The 17,831-nt window shown below is 39.7% G+C and overlaps 1 protein-coding gene and 1 long non-coding RNA gene across 5 annotated transcripts in view; one reads left to right on the forward strand and one right to left on the reverse strand.

Annotated features, from left to right (window-relative positions):
- Nucleotides 1–4,187, forward strand: part of LOC123514625 — a 122,646-nt gene extending 118,459 nt beyond the window's left edge. For 3 of the 4 annotated variants that reach the window (XR_006677650.1, XR_006677652.1, XR_006677651.1), the window contains 3 exons: nucleotides 1,985–2,127; nucleotides 3,763–3,859; nucleotides 4,053–4,187. This is a non-coding gene — a long non-coding RNA (uncharacterized LOC123514625). Of the gene's footprint in view, nucleotides 1–1,984; nucleotides 2,128–3,738; nucleotides 3,860–4,052 lie in introns of those variants that run through there. The other variant, XR_006677653.1, reaches the window with a different exon arrangement.
- Nucleotides 1,971–17,831, reverse strand: part of LOC123514623 (NAD-dependent protein deacylase sirtuin-5, mitochondrial-like) — a 30,680-nt gene continuing 14,819 nt past the window's right edge. The window contains 4 exon segments of the mRNA XM_045272611.1: nucleotides 1,971–2,109; nucleotides 4,962–5,112; nucleotides 10,470–10,538; nucleotides 10,541–10,605. Coding sequence (XP_045128546.1) covers nucleotides 2,055–2,109; nucleotides 4,962–5,112; nucleotides 10,470–10,538; nucleotides 10,541–10,605 — 340 coding nt within the window. The 3' untranslated portion in view covers nucleotides 1,971–2,054.

Genomic DNA, 17,831 nt, shown 5'->3' on the forward strand with positions numbered 1-17,831 from the left:
ATAAGTAGATAATATTTGAAGTTGGATGGGATGAATCCTAGCCACATAGAGCCTTTCCTGACGAGTAAACCCCTGCCTGGAATAAAGCAGAACACTGGCTTAGATGTGGACCTTATTGATTGCCTAATTTTTCTGTCTGTATTCCACAATAACTGGTCCATTTCCTTTAATGGCAAATTCTGTGTCAGCTTTTGTCTTCTCAGTTGCTTTTCAGTCTTCATTTTTCTCCATTTCACTGTTCTTGCTGCTTGTTTTCATTCCTCCTTTAGTATCAGTAAATCTACATGTACTCTACTGTCTATTTTTCTTGTCTTTGTTGAATGAATCTTGGATGAATTCTATTCACCTTGCTGGTATGTCTTTATCGTCTACCATACCATTCTTGTTACTCTTGCATTATTATTATTCTTGTTTCTCATTTCTTTCTTGTGAATGGGTATTTTTAACTTTTCTCATCTCCATAGATCTTTGACTCTTTCCATGCTATGTCTCACGTGCATATGTGATTGTCTTGTCTTCATGTTTCCATATGAGTGAATTGAAATAGTACATCAAATCTAGGTAGCTCCTCTTATTTTCTCTGTTCCACCTGATTTCACACAATTTCAAGGTTTCATACCTTAAAGTAACATTGTCCTCCGCTTTTAAGATATCATTGCCTTATTTTGATTTATGTTCAGCTTCAGTTGCCATCTAATGCACAATCAAACAGTTTAACCCCTTGAGTACCATGGTGCATTTTCACATTCATTCTGCTTACTATTTGTGAACTTTATACAGCTTCAGGAACTTGAGAGATTTTAAATTAGTGAAGACAGTGGTCATTAATCTTATGATCCCCATAGATCCATCCTAATGGCAATAAAATGGTCTAATCATACACAAATCTCAAGGTAAAAATGGGTCCCAATATTGAAGGGGGGTTAAAAGGCTCTTGCAGGTCATGGTCACCTGCTGAAATGATAATTACTCCAGTGAGGTGTAAAACACTGGTTTTAGTGGACTTACCACTAAAACCAGTGTCACGTCACTGAATGTTTTCCCTTTGTGTCTCAGTACACAAGAGAGCGGTGCAGTTACAGCCTGCCAACAAAAGACAACTCTATTATTTCATACCTAAGTACGTACACACACACACACACACACACACACCATTCAAAATTTGAAATTCGATATAATGACTTCATCATCAGCCTCAGAGTTCCCTTTCCTCACTGAAACACAGGTGTGTCAGTCACAGTAGTCCCTTTTCCATTTCCTCTTACTTTCCCTATCCTCATTCTCATTTCAAAGCTGGATATTGCATCTGTGTGGAATGACTTGACTTGCTTTCATGCCCACATTGTTGAATCTTCATTTTTCCACCATCTTACTCTGACTTCTACTTGAAATCTAAAGAGTACGTAAACTTTACATCTCATCTCTAGCTAAAACAATTTCTATGAAGTTAAGTATTCTCACCATCACCAAATTGCTAACTTTGTACAGGGGCCTGATCTGCCCATGTGTAGAGTATGTTTCATATGTATTGGTGCGGGGTGTTACTCATTCTCTCATTTTAGGCTGGGGTGGAATCAAAAGCTTTTAATCTTATCAATCCTTCTCCTGGCTGACTGTCTTTAGTCTCTGCTACAACGTTGGATCTCTTGCTGTCTTCTACCACTATTTTCATGCCAACTGCTTTTCTGATCTAGTTAACTGCATGCCTCCTCTTCTCATACAGCCTTGCTGCACAAGACTCTCTTCATTCTCTCAACCCTATTCTGTCCACCTTTCTAATGTACTCTCAATTATTAACTCCTTTCTCTAGTAAAGCCTGGAACTCCATCTGCTTCAGTATTTCCAACTATTTATAACCTGAACTCTTTTGAAAGGGAGGTTTAAAGTATAATTCCTGTTTTTTAAAGATAAAGTATTTATATTTAGTGCTTTTAAAGTTCACTAGCTAAATATCACAATTTTTTAAATCATTAACAATTTGCAGTAATCTGAAGTTCACTGGCTGTGGTAATCCTTCTATTGCCCTCCACATCATGGTCATCTGGAGAGGAGGGTTAAGGGGCGAGTGCTGCTGGCAGCATGGAGCCACAGGGACCCTCGAAGTAAAACCTGTAAGATAACATCAAAGTAAGTTATATAAATAATACTTATTTTCCACATAAGGCTGAAAAGATAATCTATTCCAATCACAAAGAAATATGAAGATTAATTATTAATAACCTGAATATTATATATGTATAATATATAACCTTGCTTTTAATTGCCTATCTATCAATATCTCTATAATACCTTGGTCCCTCTCTCATTTCCACCACATGTAGTCTTTAATAGCTGCTTTGTAAGGATAGAACCAGAAATAATGGGTTTAAGCTTGAGAAATTCAAGTTTAGGAAAGAAATGGGATGAAATTAGAGATTAAATGAAGTAGCTTTGCTCATACAGGGACTGCCTTGTGTAGGCCTCTTGCAGCTTTCCTCATTTAGTGTCCCAAGGCTGTCTGGAGTGGTTTCACCAAACATTAAAATCCATGATGAAGTATTGCTTGGAGCATCAAGGAGACTGGGATGAAAGTATCTCTTTCCTTCTCTTCGCTTTAAGAGAATCTCAAGATTCTTTAGGTTACTCCCCTTTTGAATTACTCTATGGTAAACAAGATCAGGGAGCCTCTCAAAATATTAAAGGATCAATGGTTTATTCAAAATACTCCTTCAAGCCCCAGTGTGTCTGACTACATCAGTAACCTTAAGAATAAAATCAGTGAAGTCAGATCTTTTGCTAAATCAAACTTCCTCAAATCTCAAACTAAAATGCAACAAAATTCTCTTCCCAAATCTGTCATAATAAGTTTCAAACCAGGAGACAAGGTTTTTTACTTTTTCTCCCCACTCCAGGCAATGCTCTTCACAGTAAGTTCATGGGACTTTATGTTGTGGCTCTAAAACTAAGTCCATTAAAGTATGTGGTCCACACTCCTGACCGTCGTAAGGATTCCCAACTAGTTCATATTAATCTAATGAAACCTTAACTCCAGAGAACCAGAGGACGACTTGTCTCGCACTGTACCTTTATGTCTGGTAGGGAAGGAGTCTGGTCCTGTGCCTCCCGAGGAAGAGTCCGACATCAAATTCCTCTTCTCGTCACCTAAAGGACACCCCTCAAACAACCAAATCATGTCCAACCTTGAGGTTTTTCTTTCCTTAACACCTTCACAACAGTCTGATCTTAAAAAGTTATTGCTAGACTTTTCAGAAATCACAGGTGACCTTCCAGGACTTTGTACTACTATCCAACATGATATAACATTAATATCTATCTAATGACATCAAGCCTATAAGACAAGCAGCCTATTGTACGTATTTCACCCATTAAGAGAGACTTGATGAAAAAAGAGGTAGACTATCTGCTCTGTCATCACCTTGCAGAACCTAGTATATCCCCCTGGGCTTCTCCCTGCCTGTTAACATCTAAGCCAGATGGTAGTAGTCGATTTTGCACCGACTACAGGAAATTAAAGTGACGGTACCAGACTCCTACCCATTGCCCTTGATAGAGGATCTTATAGATAGCATAGGAGTAGCCAAATTTGTAACCACTATAGATTTACTTAAATAAAGGTTACTACCAGATTCCCCTCTCGGACGAGGCCCGAATGATATCCGCCTTCATCACCCCCTTCGGGCTATACCATTACACACAGTGATGCCTTTTGGCTTGTCTAATGCTCCCACTACCTTCCAGAGGGCTATAAATTACATCACCCAGGACTTGGAGGGAACATCTGCCTATCTGGACGACCTGGTGGTGACTTTGGATGACTGGGTGACACATCTGACCCGTCTCCGGAGGCTGATGGTTCTAGGTGGTTACACTCGAGATGAGCTTGGGCGGTGATATGTTTCATGTTATTATATCTGTGTATGTCAGTTTCATTGTTATTGAGTTAAAAAGCTATAAGTGCCCCCTTTGCATATCCTCACTATTCTGAATGCCTCATATGAAAGCAATGGAATTTTCACTGCAGCTTGATGATAATGGAATGTTTATATTTTCAGATCATATGGCAGCAAGAGGCTGAGTGGTCGGTCGGTCATAGGGTGCGAGTGGAGGAGCACAAGCTACACTTGTGCTTTGTAATCATGAGGTAACAAATTCCAGCAAGCATCTGTAAATAAATAGTATTTCTATAATTGAAAACTGCATCACATGTCTCATTCCTGTTCGTAGCCAGATGGTGGAAAATTCGGAAGACTCGAGCGTGGGCACGAGAGCAAGTTAAGTCGTTGCGTACATAGATGCAACATCCAGCTTTGGAATGAAAATGAGAATAGAGAAAGTAGGAGGGAACAGAGAAGGGGCTAATGTCAGTTGCCTCAGACAGCTGTGTTTCGGTGAGGAAAAGATGAGGTTTAGTAGAGGAGAGAGGTGGTGTTCCACAGATTGAAAATTAGATCTAAGACTGTGAATGTTGCAGGTTAATGTAGAAAAAGTTGAGGGAAGTGTCAAGGCATTTGTGGTCTTCAACAGGAGAGGTGTCCGACCTGGGGACATTTTTGGTCCCCTCCCCAGAAGGGGACTCCGAGGGGTTGTTTATTTCGGCTTCCTTTAAATTTTGATTTGGGGTGAAGGGTGCATGTGTAGGTAAGTGCATGTAGTTTTGTGTGAAGAAGGAGAGGAGCTGTTTTTAGAGGGTAGGCTGTGACTACCCCCTTGAGTTGTGAGACACAAAGGGAAATGTTCAACGAGATCACAACTAGCTTTAATGGAAGGTTCACAGCAGCACCTGAACTAGTGCTATTAGATCTCACTGGGAGTAAGTTATTGTTTCAGTAGGTGTCTACTACCTCCTCACTATATATATATATATCCACTTCCATGACAAACCAGTCCAACCTCTTGGTAGAGACAACTAACACTGAGAAGGCTCCATGTGTAAGAGTTGCTCAATAGAAAATGCTACTGACCCAAAACTGAGCGTGGCAGGTGTTGTCTCCACATTGAACTCCGCAACTGGCACTCCTCGTGCGGCCACCTGGGGGGCAAACATGGCCGCTGGGTACACCACGGATGAGGTTCCCACTACCAGACACAGGTCACAGCTATCAAGCTCACGACCTACAGGAAGTGCAAAATTGTAGGTATGGAGGTTAGTCACACTAAGTACATAGTTGTTACTCCAAAACTGAATGGTTAAACAGTGATGCTTAATATTGCTGTGAGACCAGAAGTTACATTCCTGACAAATACTATACAAATTTACTATTAAAAAATCCTCATCTGAGCCACACATCTAACCATTCAGGAAAACATGTTCATCTACAAAAATGGAATTGGTAAAACATTTCAAACAAAAATTAGATACAAGCAGCAACATCACCATTTATCTCCACGAGGAATTTGTGACCAACCTTTACATACTATTATAATCAAACCTTGTTTATCCGGATTTTGGTTTATCTGGACAGTGCCTAGATAATTTAATTATTTGAATTCAGATGGCCAACAAAATTAATTCAAACATGTGCCTTGTGTATTGCCAGAAACAGCCAATAGATGGTGGCACTGTTGTGGATTCTACACAAGTCCAGTTGATGCTCATAAATACAGAGTTGTCCATCCAGTATCAGTGAACAAAACTGCATTTTTCAATATTTTAGAACTCTTGACTGTTTTCCCAGGGTGTTAGTGTAAGTGAGTGGCCCTAGCTGTGACTTAAAAGCTAGAATTAATAAAAAAAATTTGAGAAAGTAGCTAAAGTTGTGAGTGTTCAAAGTATGTGGTGTGGCCAAGCAAATTGTATCACACAATACTAAATAAAAAGATAAGCTGGTAGAATATTCTGCCAAATACTGTGAGAATGCATCAAGTAAAAATGGTAAAGGCACACAAAGGAAAAATGTAAGAAGTGGGAAAGATGCTGCAATAGATGTCATAGTTATGAAGTAGTATGTGCAACAGTGATCACAGGGGATCAATGTCTGTGGCATTGAAATCCTTGCAACAGCAAGGAAGCAGGCACATATTCATATAAAGAATTTCAGGGGGAGTGATGGGTGGCTATGGTGAATCCATAGTTGACACAGCCTTTTTGATGTTACTGTGCAGGGTTAATTAAGTAAGTTGTGCATGTTGTGGCAGCATACTCACTGTACTTCACGTCTATAAATTTTTTTTTGCACGCTTGGCTATTATTGTTATATTAGTTTTAATGTTAAGTTAATTTAAGTTAAGCTTGTTTAGGTTTAGTTGGTTAGAGAAACCAAAAAAGAAAATTTTGCATTTCCTCAAAAGTCTAAGAATGCAAATGACCATACACTGTATTTGGCAAACAATTTCCTCAAAAGTCTAAGAATGCAAATGATCATATTTGACAAACAAAGGAGCCATTTGTGTTATCCAGACTGTTGCCTGCACCATTTAGTCCAGAAAAATGAAGGTTGAGTGCATTTGAAAGACTTTGGTGAATCCAATTTGTTCTTCCTTCACTTTTGTAAACTATCTTCCTCAGGACATGTTTATCTAAGTCATCAGCATTGGTTGTGGTTGCAGAGCCCTTCTTCGTTGGTGAGAACACAGGTGATCTCTGCGTCATACAACATTGATAACAAGATGTACAAATTCTTCAAACTGTTGCTTGAATAATGTTCGTGGCTTTTGCTGTTTGGGTCTTGAGGTCAATTAATGGCTAATGATCACCCCTTTCTACCAAAAATACTTTTTTTCTTAAGTCATGGAGGAGAGGAGAGTGAGCAGGGAAGCTTACATCAGTGACTGGGTGACATTACTTGGTCACCCATAAACACAATAATGTCTGGAGAAATCAATACCAAGTGTGTTGTTTGCAAAAAAATAATGCATGTGTCTATCATAAAAAAATAAATATATACAGTATTACACTAACTTGCCTTTTTAGGGCATGACAGTGTATATATATCCCACAACACTATAAAATTTTGAATTAGCAAATACCTGACATGAGTGTTCTAGTGCAAGTGATGCAATGGCACAGGCAGGGAAATCAAAATAAAGGACAACACCCAAATGCTCAGGATAAATGATCAGATCACAGTCCAGTTTCCTGCTCCAATTCCAGGTTTCCAATGCTTCTACTGATCAAGCTCCTATATGCTCCACTAAGACCACCATTCCTACATTCCAACACACATACCTACTCTCAAAACTATTCTTGTATTTTAACACATCGTACTTATAAAACTGATTTATCCTGTCCCTGTATAATAAAAATTACATTAATGACAACTACAACTGAGAAAACAGGTTTATCTTGGATTTTCTATTTTTAGTGTGTGTGTGTGTGTGTGTGTGTGTGTGTGTGTGTGTGTGTGTGTGTGTGTGTGTGTGTGTGTGTATTTTTATTTACCTACTTGTTGTATTGTACAGGGTTCGAGCGGGGCTCATAGTGTCCTGTCTCCATATCTCCATTTATCTAGTTTTTCTTTAAAGTTATTCACACTATGTACTGTGACAATTCCATTATCCAATGCATTAAATTTTTCCAGTGTTCTGTGTGGAAAACTGTATTTTCCAATATCCTTCACACACTGCCTCATCCTGATGATCTTTTCATGTCCTCTTGTCCTTCCCAGGTTTTCTTTGTCTATCTTTTCAATATCATTTACTATCTTATACATTATTATTAGGGCCCCACATTCTCTTCTATCTTGTAAGGTTGGCAGTCCCATTTCCTTCAGTCGTTCTTCATATGTGAGGTCCTTTAATTTTGGCACCATCTTTGTAGCAATCTTCTGTATCCTTCCTAATTTTTTTATATCCTTTTTAGAGCTTGGAGACCATACCACTGCTGCATATTCCAGCCTAGGGCATATCATGCTTGTGATGATGTTTTTCATCATATCTTTATCCATGTAATGAAATGCCACTCATATTAGTCAACATCTCATATGATAGCCCAAATATCTTGCTTACATGTTTATCAGGGCCCAGATTTTTTTGTATAATCACTCCAAGATCTTTTTCCTCTTTAGTCTTCATTATTTGTTCCTCTCCCATCAAATAGTTCCATACTGATCTTCTCTTACTCTTTCCTAGTTCCATTATGTGGCATTTCTTGGCATTAAACTCCAATTTCCACTTCTTACTCCATTCATAGATCTTGTTTAAATCTTCCTGCAATAGCAGACAGTTCTCTCTGGTTTTGATAACTCTTAGCAACTTTACATCATCAGCGAATAAATTTATACAACTGTTTATCCCAATGTGAATGTTGTTTACATAAATTTGAAACATAATGGGGGCTAACACTGACCCTTGTGGCACTCTGCTAGTTACTTTACCCAAAGATGAGTATGTATCTCTGATCACAATTCTCATTTCCCTATCTTTCAAATAATCTCTTGTCCATTCAAGCAAGGTTCCACGCATTTCTCCTATGTACTCTAGTTTCCAAAGAAGTCTTCTGTGCGGGACTTTATCAAAAGCCTTTTTAATGTCCAGGTATACTGTGTCTACCCATCCACCTCTGTTTTCAAGTCCTGCAATAACTCTCTTGAGTAGTAGCTTAATAAGTTTGATACACATGACCACCCTTGTCCTGAACCCAAAATGTCTGTTCGATATCACTTGCTCTTCTAGAAATTTAACCCATTTTTCTTTGATAATTATTTCACATAACTTCCTACGACACTTGTAAGTGACACTGGTCTGTAGTTTAGTGGTTCAGTTGCCTTTCCTCCTTTAAATATTGGTATTACATTGACTCTCTTACATTCCAGTGGAACTTTCCCTTTATTTATTGAACTTTTAATCATTTCCCAAATTGGATCCAGTAATTTCTCTTTACATTCTTTTAACACCCAGCCTGATACACCATCTGGTCCAATTGTTTTTCTGACTTCCAACTTCAGTAATCTTCCAATATCCTCTTTGTGCACTGCAATCTCCTCTAATCCTTGGCAATCCAATGTCCTATTAGGTTCTGTGAAATCATCATATGCAGTGAATACCATTTTGAAGCTCTCATTCATTATTTCACATATTTCCTTCTCTGTTTGGTGTGTGTGTGTGTGTGTGTGTGTGTGTGTGTGTGTGTGTGTGTGTGTGTGTGTGTGTGTGTGTGTGTGTGTGTGTGTGTGTGTGTGTGTGTTTCATTGTTTGATCTGCTGCAGTCTCTGACGAGACAGCCAGACGTTACCCTACGGAACGAGCTCAGAGCTCATTATTTCTGATCTTCGGATAGGCCTGAGACCAGGCACACACCACACACCAGGACAACAAGGTCACAACTCCTCGATTTACATCCCGTACCTACTCACTGCTAGGTGAACAGGGGCTACAAGTGAAAGGAGACACACCCAAATATCTCTACCCGGCCGGGGAATCGAACCCCGGTCCTCTGGCTTGTGAAGCCAGCGCTCTAACCACTGAGCTACCATGTGTGTGTGTAATTCACCTCAGTTGCCTGTTGGTCACCCAGCCAGTCTTCCTCATTACGGAGCGAGCTCAGAGCTCAAAGACCGATCTTCGGGTAGGACTGAGACCACATCATACACAACACACACCAGGAAAGGAGACACACCCAAATATCTCTACCCGGCCGGGGAATCGAACCCCAGTCCTCTGGCTTGTGAAGCCAGCGCTCTAACCACCACCATGTGTGTGTGTGTGTGTGTGTGTGTGTGTGTGTGTGTGTGTGTGTGTGTGTGTGTGTGTGTGTGTGTGTGTGTAATTCACCTCTGTTGCCTGTTGGTCACCCAGCCAGTCTTCCTCATTACGGAGGGAGCTCAGAGCTCATAGACCGATCTTCGGGTAGGACTGAGACCACATCATACACAACATACACCAGGAAAGCGAAGCCACAACCTCTCGAGTTACATCCCGTACCTATTTACTGCTAGGTGAACAGGGGCCACACATTAAGAGGCTTGCCCATTTGCCTTGCCACTTACCGGGACTCAAACCCAGGCCTCTCGATTATGAGTCGAACGTGCTAACCACTACTTTACACGTGTGTGTTTCACTGTTTGATCACTGTTTGATCTGCTGCAGTCTCTGACGAGACAGCCAGACGTTACCCTACGGAACGAGCTCAGAGCTCATTATTTCCGATCTTCGGATAGGCCTGAGACCAGGCACACACCACACACCGGGACAACAAGGTCACAACTCCTCGATTTACATCCCGTACCTACTCACTGCTAGGTGAACAGGGGCTACACGTGAAAGGACACACACCCAAATATCTCCACCCGGCCGGGGAATCTGGCTTGTGAAGCCAGCGCTCTAACCACTGAGCTACCGGGCGAACCACTGAGCTACCGTGTGTGTGTGTGTGTGCGTACATCCTTCTTAAAAATTTGAGACAGGCCAGCTAGTATTCATAGGTCAGTAATCCTACATGGGTGACCAATATCTTACCGACACAACAAAAATTGTACAACAAATAAAAAAAGATTAAAAAAATTATTACAAAACATCATATTCCTATCACTTACCAGCCTTAAACATCACGTTTTCATCAAGACCTTCGCCAAACCACACCACATTGGGGCGCAATAGTCCGAACACTTCTTGCAACGTGGTAATTCAGACTCTGGAATCCTTGCATCCACTGCATTAGGGTCTGGTGCACTGAAAGAAATAATATAGTAAATAAACAAGGATGTCTCCCTTTACATATGAAGCATTTGATAATAGTGAGTCTTCCAGACAGACATGGTAAATGAAGACAGAGCTACACTATTTTCTGTTTAATAAACACACACACACACACACACACCGCGTAGTGTAGTGGTTAGCACACTCGACTCACAATTGAGAGGGCCGGGTTTGAGTTCCGGTAAGCGGCGAGGCAAATGGGCAAGCCTCTTAATGTGTGGCTCCTGTTCACCTAGCAGTAAATAGGTATGGGATGTAACTCGAGGGGTTGTGGCCTCGCTATCCCGGTGTGTGTTGTGTGTTGATTTGGTCTCAGTCCTACCCGAAGATCGGTGTAAGAGTTTTGAGCTCGCTCCGTATTGGGAAGACTGGCTGGGTGACCAGAACACACACACACACACGGCCCGGTAGCTCAGTGGTTAGAGCGCTGGCTTCACAAGCCAGAGGACCGGGGTTCGATTCCCCGGCCGGGTGGAGATATTTAGGTGTGTCTCCTTTCACTTGTAGCCCCTGTTCACCTAGCAGTGAGTAGGTACGGGATCTAAATCGAGGAGTTGTGACCTTGTTGTCCCGGTGTGTGGTGTGTGCCTGGTCTCAGGCCTATCCCAAGATCAGAAATAATGAGCTCTGAGCTTGTTCCGTAGGGTAACGTCTGGCTGTCTCGTCAGAGACTGCAGCAGATCAAACAGTGAATTACACACACACACACACACACCTGGTCTCAGGCCTATCCGAAGATCGGAAATAATGAGCTCTGAGCTCGTTCCGTAGGGTAACGTCTGGCTGTCTCGTCAGAGATTGCAGCAGATCAAACAGTGAAACACACTGTAGTGTATTGGTTAGCACGCTCGACTCACAATCAAGAGGGCCTGGGTTTGAGTACCAGGAAGTGGCGAGGCAAATGTGTAGCCCCTGTTCACCTAGCAGTAAATAGGTATGGGATGTAACTCAAGGGGTTGTGGCCTCACTTTCCCAGTGTGTGGAGTGTGTTGTGGTCTCAGTCCTACTCAAAGATCGGTCTATGAGCTCTGAGTTCGCTCCGTAATGGGGAAGACTGGCTGGGTGACCAGCAGACGACTGTGGTGAATTACACACACACACACACACACACACACACACACACACACACACACACACACACACACACACACACACACACACACACAAAATATAAAATATAGACCAAAATGAGAAAAAGAAGAAATGAAATCAGTCAAAGACCTACTGAAGAATCTAAACGACGAAGATAGGCAGAACTTGGAAGAGGAAGTAGAAGAAATAAACAGAATGGGACATATCAAGAAGGAAAAACGAGACCAATTAAAATACTACTAAAATCACAAGCAGCAACAGAAGAAATATTATATAGAACAACAAAACTTAGAGAAACATAAGGCTGCAAGGATATCTATATAAAAAAAAATAGAAATGAGGAAGAAAGGAAGAGATACAATGAACTGGCAGCAGCAGTAAGGGAAAAGAATAATGAAAGGTCAGAAGAGGAGAAGGCAGCTTTTTTTTGGAGAATTCTAGGAGACAGGATAAGGAAATGGTATATAAACGAGAAGGAAGAGAAAAAAAAGTGGAACAAGTTTAACTAAAAATGATAAAGGCAAAAGACTAAAAATTATGTTTACGAATATAGACGGGGTTTTATCAAGTAAACTAGAATTAAGAGATTACATAAAGAAAGAAAATCCAGATATTGTATGCCTGGCTGAAACAAAACTAAGTAAGGAAATCAAAATAGACTTGGACAATAGGTATAATGTATGGAGAAGAGACAGAGTGGGTAAAGGAGGAGGAGTCATGATTATGTTAAGGAAGGAGATAGTGGTAAATCAAGTAGAGTTTGGGGAAGGAAAATCAGAAATACTGTATATTAAGATGCATATTAATAAAAAAGAGTAAATCATTGTAACATATGTGCCACCAAAAACAAATTCATGGAACAATCAAGAATATAAAGACATGATAGATGACACAATAAGGAGTCTAACGAGAATCGTTAAAGAAAGGAGAAAACTAATATTAGTAGGAGATTTCAACTGTAAAGAAGTGGACTGGGAAAATTATGAAAGTGGTATGGGGGAAGAAGCCTGGGGTGAAAGATTCTTGAACCTAATGATAGACAATATGATGGACCAGAGAGTAAAGGAATGCACAAGATTCAGAGGAAACGACAAGCCGGCGAGATTGGACCTAGTTTTTACAAGGGGTATACAAATGAATGATGATATAAGATATAAGTGCCCATTGGGAAAGAGTGACCATGCAATATTAGAAATAGATATAGAAGAGGGAAAGGAAGATAGAGACGATTCATACAAAGGAGACCTATTAAATTACAGAAAGGCTGATATTGAGAATCTCAAGAACTATTTTAAAAACGTAGACTGGGAGGAGATGGAAAACTCAGAGACAATGCAAGAGAAATATAACATTTTTGGAAATGTACAAAACAGGAGTCAGGGAATATGTCCCAAAATATAGACCTAAAAAAGAAGGAAAGAAAGATTGGTTTAATGCAAGGTGTGCTAGGGCAAAGGAGAAAAGAGATGGAACATGGAAAAGGTGGAGAGGAAATAGAAATCCAGCAAATAAGAAAAACTTCAAGGCAGCGAGAAATGATTATGTTAAGGTGAGGAAGAAAGAGGAAAAGAACTTTGAAAAGGACATTGTCGAAAAATGTAAGGAGCAACCAAAATTGTTCTATAGATTCATAAATGGAAAAATTAGGCAAAAAGAAATAATAGAAAGGTTAAAAGGAGAGAACGGGATGGTGGAAGACCCAAAAAGTATGGCAGAACTATTAAATAAAAAATTCCAGGAGGTCTTTACTAAGGAATCCAAATTTGAAAGGCCACAGAGTAATAGAGAGACAATCTATATGAAAGAGATTAAAGTAACCAAGCTTGAAATAAAAGAGTTAATGAAGGAACTGGATGAAGAGAAGGCAATGGGACCATATGAAGTCTCAGGTAGAATACTGAAAGAATGTAGGGAAGAACTAGCAAGTCCTATATACAACATCATAAAATGCTCAATAGAAAATGGAACAGTACCAGTAGAATGGAAAAGAGCTGAGGTGGTTCCCATATATAAGAGCGGAAGGAAGGAAGAACCTTTAAATTACAGCCCGGTATCACTAACTAGTGTAATATGCAAGATGTGTGAAAGAATAATAAAGAAACAATGGATCGAATTCCTTGAAGACAACAAATTAATATCAAATAGCCAATTTGGTTTTAGAAAAAGACGGTCTTGTGTAACTAATTTATTGAGTTTCTATTCTAGAATAATTGATAGAGTACAAGAGAGAGGGGGATGGGTTGACTGTATTTATCTGGATTTAAAAAAGGAATTTTGACAAAGTGCCACATGCAAGATTACTATGGAAGTTAGAGGAGAAGGGTGGCTTAAAAGGAAGCACATTGAGATGGATAGAAAATTATTTGAGGGGGAGAGAAATAAGGACGGTATTTAAAGATATGAAGTCCAAATGGAGAGCAGTAGAAAGCGGAGTGCCACAGGGGTCAGTAATGGCACCAATACTTTTCCTCATTTATATTAACGACACGCCAGAAGGAGTGAACAGCTACATAAATCTGTTTGCAGATGATACGAAACTGTGCAGAGTTATAAACCAAAAAGAGGATTGTAAAATACTGCAAGAAGACCTAAATAAGATCTGGGAATGGAGTAAAAAGTGGGAAATGGAATTCAATGTGAACAAAAGCCATGTCATGGAAATGGGAAAGAGTGAAAGATGACCTGTGAGAATCTATAAGATAGGAAATGGAGTACAACTGGAGAAAGTTAAAAAGGAAAAGGACTTAGGAGTGACGATGGAAGAAAACAATCAACCAGTAAGCCATATTGATAGAATTTTTAGAGAAACATATAATTTGCTAAGGAATATTGGAGTAGCATTTCACTACATGGACAAAGAAATGATGAAGAAATTGATAAGTACTATAATAAGACCCAGATTGGAATATGCAGGAGTAGTGTGGACCCCTCATAAAAAGAAACACATAAGGAAATTGGAGAGGCTACAAAAAAATAGCTACAAGAATGGTTCCAGAATTTGAAGGGATGACATATGAGGAGAGACTAAAAGCTATGGATCTACCAACCCTGGAACAAAGAAGGGAGAGAGGAGACCTGATACAAGTTTATAAATTGATCAACGGAATGGACCAAGTGGATAATGAGAAACTGATTCTGAGAGAAGAATATGACATCCGAAGCACAAGATCGCATAGTAAAAAGCTGAGAAAAGGAAGATGTCTGAGAGATATTAAAAAATATAGTTTCCCGCACAGATGTATTAAGACATGGAACAGTTTAAATGAAGAAGTAGTGTCTACAACGAGTGTGCATACTTTTAAAGTAAGATTGGATAAGTGTAGATATGGAGACAGAACCACACGAGCATAAAGCTCAGGCCCTGTAAAACTACAACTAGGTAAATACACACACACACACACACATCATAAAATGTTGGCTAATATAAGAGAGGTATTTCAATTCATGGACAAAGATATGATGAAAAAAAAATATCACAAGTATGATACATCCAAAGCTGGTGTGGTTTCTGAGCTCTAAAAAAAATATATAAGAAAAGATCTGGGAGTGATTATACAGAAAAATCTGAACTAAAAAAAAAACATGAATAATATATTTGGATTAGCTTATAAAATGTTGACTAATATTAAAGAAGCATCTCAATTCATGGACAAGGATATGATGAAAAAAATTATCACAATCATGGTATGTCCTAAGCTGGAATATGCAACAGTGGTGTGGTCATCTAGCTCTAAAAAAATGATATAAGAAGATTAGAACGGATCCAGAAGATAGCTATAAAGATGGTACTGGAACTAAAGGATCTAATATACGAAGAAAGGCTGAAGGAAGTGGGACTGCCAACCTTACAAGATAGAAGAGAACAAGGAGACCTAATAACTATGTATTAAATAGTAAATGCCACTGAAAAATAGACAAAGATGACTTGGTGCTGGTGACACAAAAAGCTAGGACAAGAGGACATATAAAGATGATTACGATGAGGCAGTGTGTGAAGGATACTAGAAAATACAGTTTTCCACATTGAACAGTGGAAAAGTGGAATGCATTGAGTGATGAAGTTGTTACAGCACATAATGTGCTTAACTTCAAGAAAAATTAGATAAATGGAGACATGGAGACAGGACACTATGAGCCCTGCTCAAATCCCCTACAATACAACTAGGTAAAAACACACACTCATACACACACCATGTAGTGTAGTGTTTAGCAGCTCAGCTCACAACCGAAAGGGTCCAGGTTCAAGTCCCAGGAAGCGGTGAGGCAGATGGGCAAGCACCTTGATGTATAGTCTCTGTTCATCTAGCAGTAAATAGGTATGGGATGTAACTCGAGGGGTTGTGGCCTTGCTTTCCCAGTGTGTGGAGTGCATTGTGGTCTCTGTCCTACTTGAAGATTGGTCTATGAGCTCTCAGCTTTCTCCATAATAGGTAAGACTGGCTGGGTGACCAGCAGATGACTGTGGTGAATACACACACACACACACACACACACACACACACACACACACACACACACACACACACACACACACACACACACACACACACCACACCACACACACACACACTGTTCACTACAGTAAATAGGTACATGTAAATCGCACACACACCACACTGCTTACTCCTCAAGTAACAATCACTACAACAACAAAATATTACCTTAGCCTAATAAATGATAGATAGCATTTAAGGTATTCCAACTCATAAATTACACAAACATGCATGAATTAATCTTAAACATCCAAGCAGTATGAAAATAAAAGTGAACACCACACCCTTTCCCATCCAGCGAGGCACATATGGGGCTGTCTGTGTTGGGAAGGATTTCATGACAAATGGTGCACTCTGTTCGGAAGAGGGACCCGTGCAGTTCAAGGATTTCTTTTGATCCTGCTTTCTTGTGCAGCTCGTCAATGTTCTGGGTGATCACCACAAGGCGCCGGCCCTCCGCTGTCAGCCGCTGCTCTGCCTCAGCAATGGCCAAGTGAGCCTGACAGGACGAGAATGGACACAAAATGAAATCACTTTTACATGATAGATACACTAGGAGAATAGAATGAAATTACCTAGATTCTATGGCAAGATGAGCTGAACCAACTAAGCAATATAGAAATAAGAAACATTAATAGCTAACAGAAAAATAACAAAAGGGACTCCAAATCAATTATACCATGTCTTAAAATGATCTATTGATCTTTCCAATTTCTTGGATCCTTTATTTGCTTTTAAGGAAATTTCTGGCATGGAAATAATGGAAAGATATAAACCCTTTATTTCTCCTGTCATTGGATAATTTATGAGTCCTGTTACACAAAAAAAGATACAGAAAAGAATAAAAAGACTGGGCATTTCAGGTTGTACAAACAAAAGTGCAGAAATGGTGGAGGATTTATCTTTTCATTATAGTAAACCTATTCTGTAATGAGCATTTAGGTATATGGCCCCCTTGGGGAATCTGATGTTCTACTACACTGCCAAACTTATCAGTACCAGACCTTGAATGATCAGAGAATACCCTTACTATTGACAGTCCACTATTAGCTTTACCTTCTACCTGACCTGTGGTGTGTGGCAATGGCTGGACCTGACTTTGACAACATTGGAAAGTAGTGTTGTGTTAAGTGTCATGGTATTGTACACACTTAAATCATTGGTAATATTCTTAAAGGAATCAAAACTTCATAATATTTCACATTCCCATTAATGGAATGGAATCATTGAAATTAATCTTGAACCAATAACTAATTTATGTATCAGACAGAAAAATGAATACTGAATAACATGGCAGAGCAGCAGACAGAACTCCCATGACAGGCAAGTCTAAACACTCAGTAGTTACAGAATAAATTTTCTATAATAAGGTTACTAAAAAGGGTAAAAGCAAGTACCATCTTATGCAGTAAGCCTGTGGGCAGAGAAGGTTGGTTCTAAGTACAGAATTTAATTCAGGACTTGGTAATGAGGCAAGAGGCAATGTATAGCATCATCTAGTACATGTATGAAAATTCAGTAAGAGGTCCACTTACAGGGTTAGGGTGCTTGGTGGCCATAACTTCCCTGCGGTAGTGGTAAAATTCCCACACAAGAGAAGGATCACGTGCAAAA

Source organism: Portunus trituberculatus, chromosome 38 (assembly GCF_017591435.1).
Source record: "Portunus trituberculatus isolate SZX2019 chromosome 38, ASM1759143v1, whole genome shotgun sequence".
Taxonomy (NCBI): domain Eukaryota; kingdom Metazoa; phylum Arthropoda; class Malacostraca; order Decapoda; family Portunidae; genus Portunus; species Portunus trituberculatus.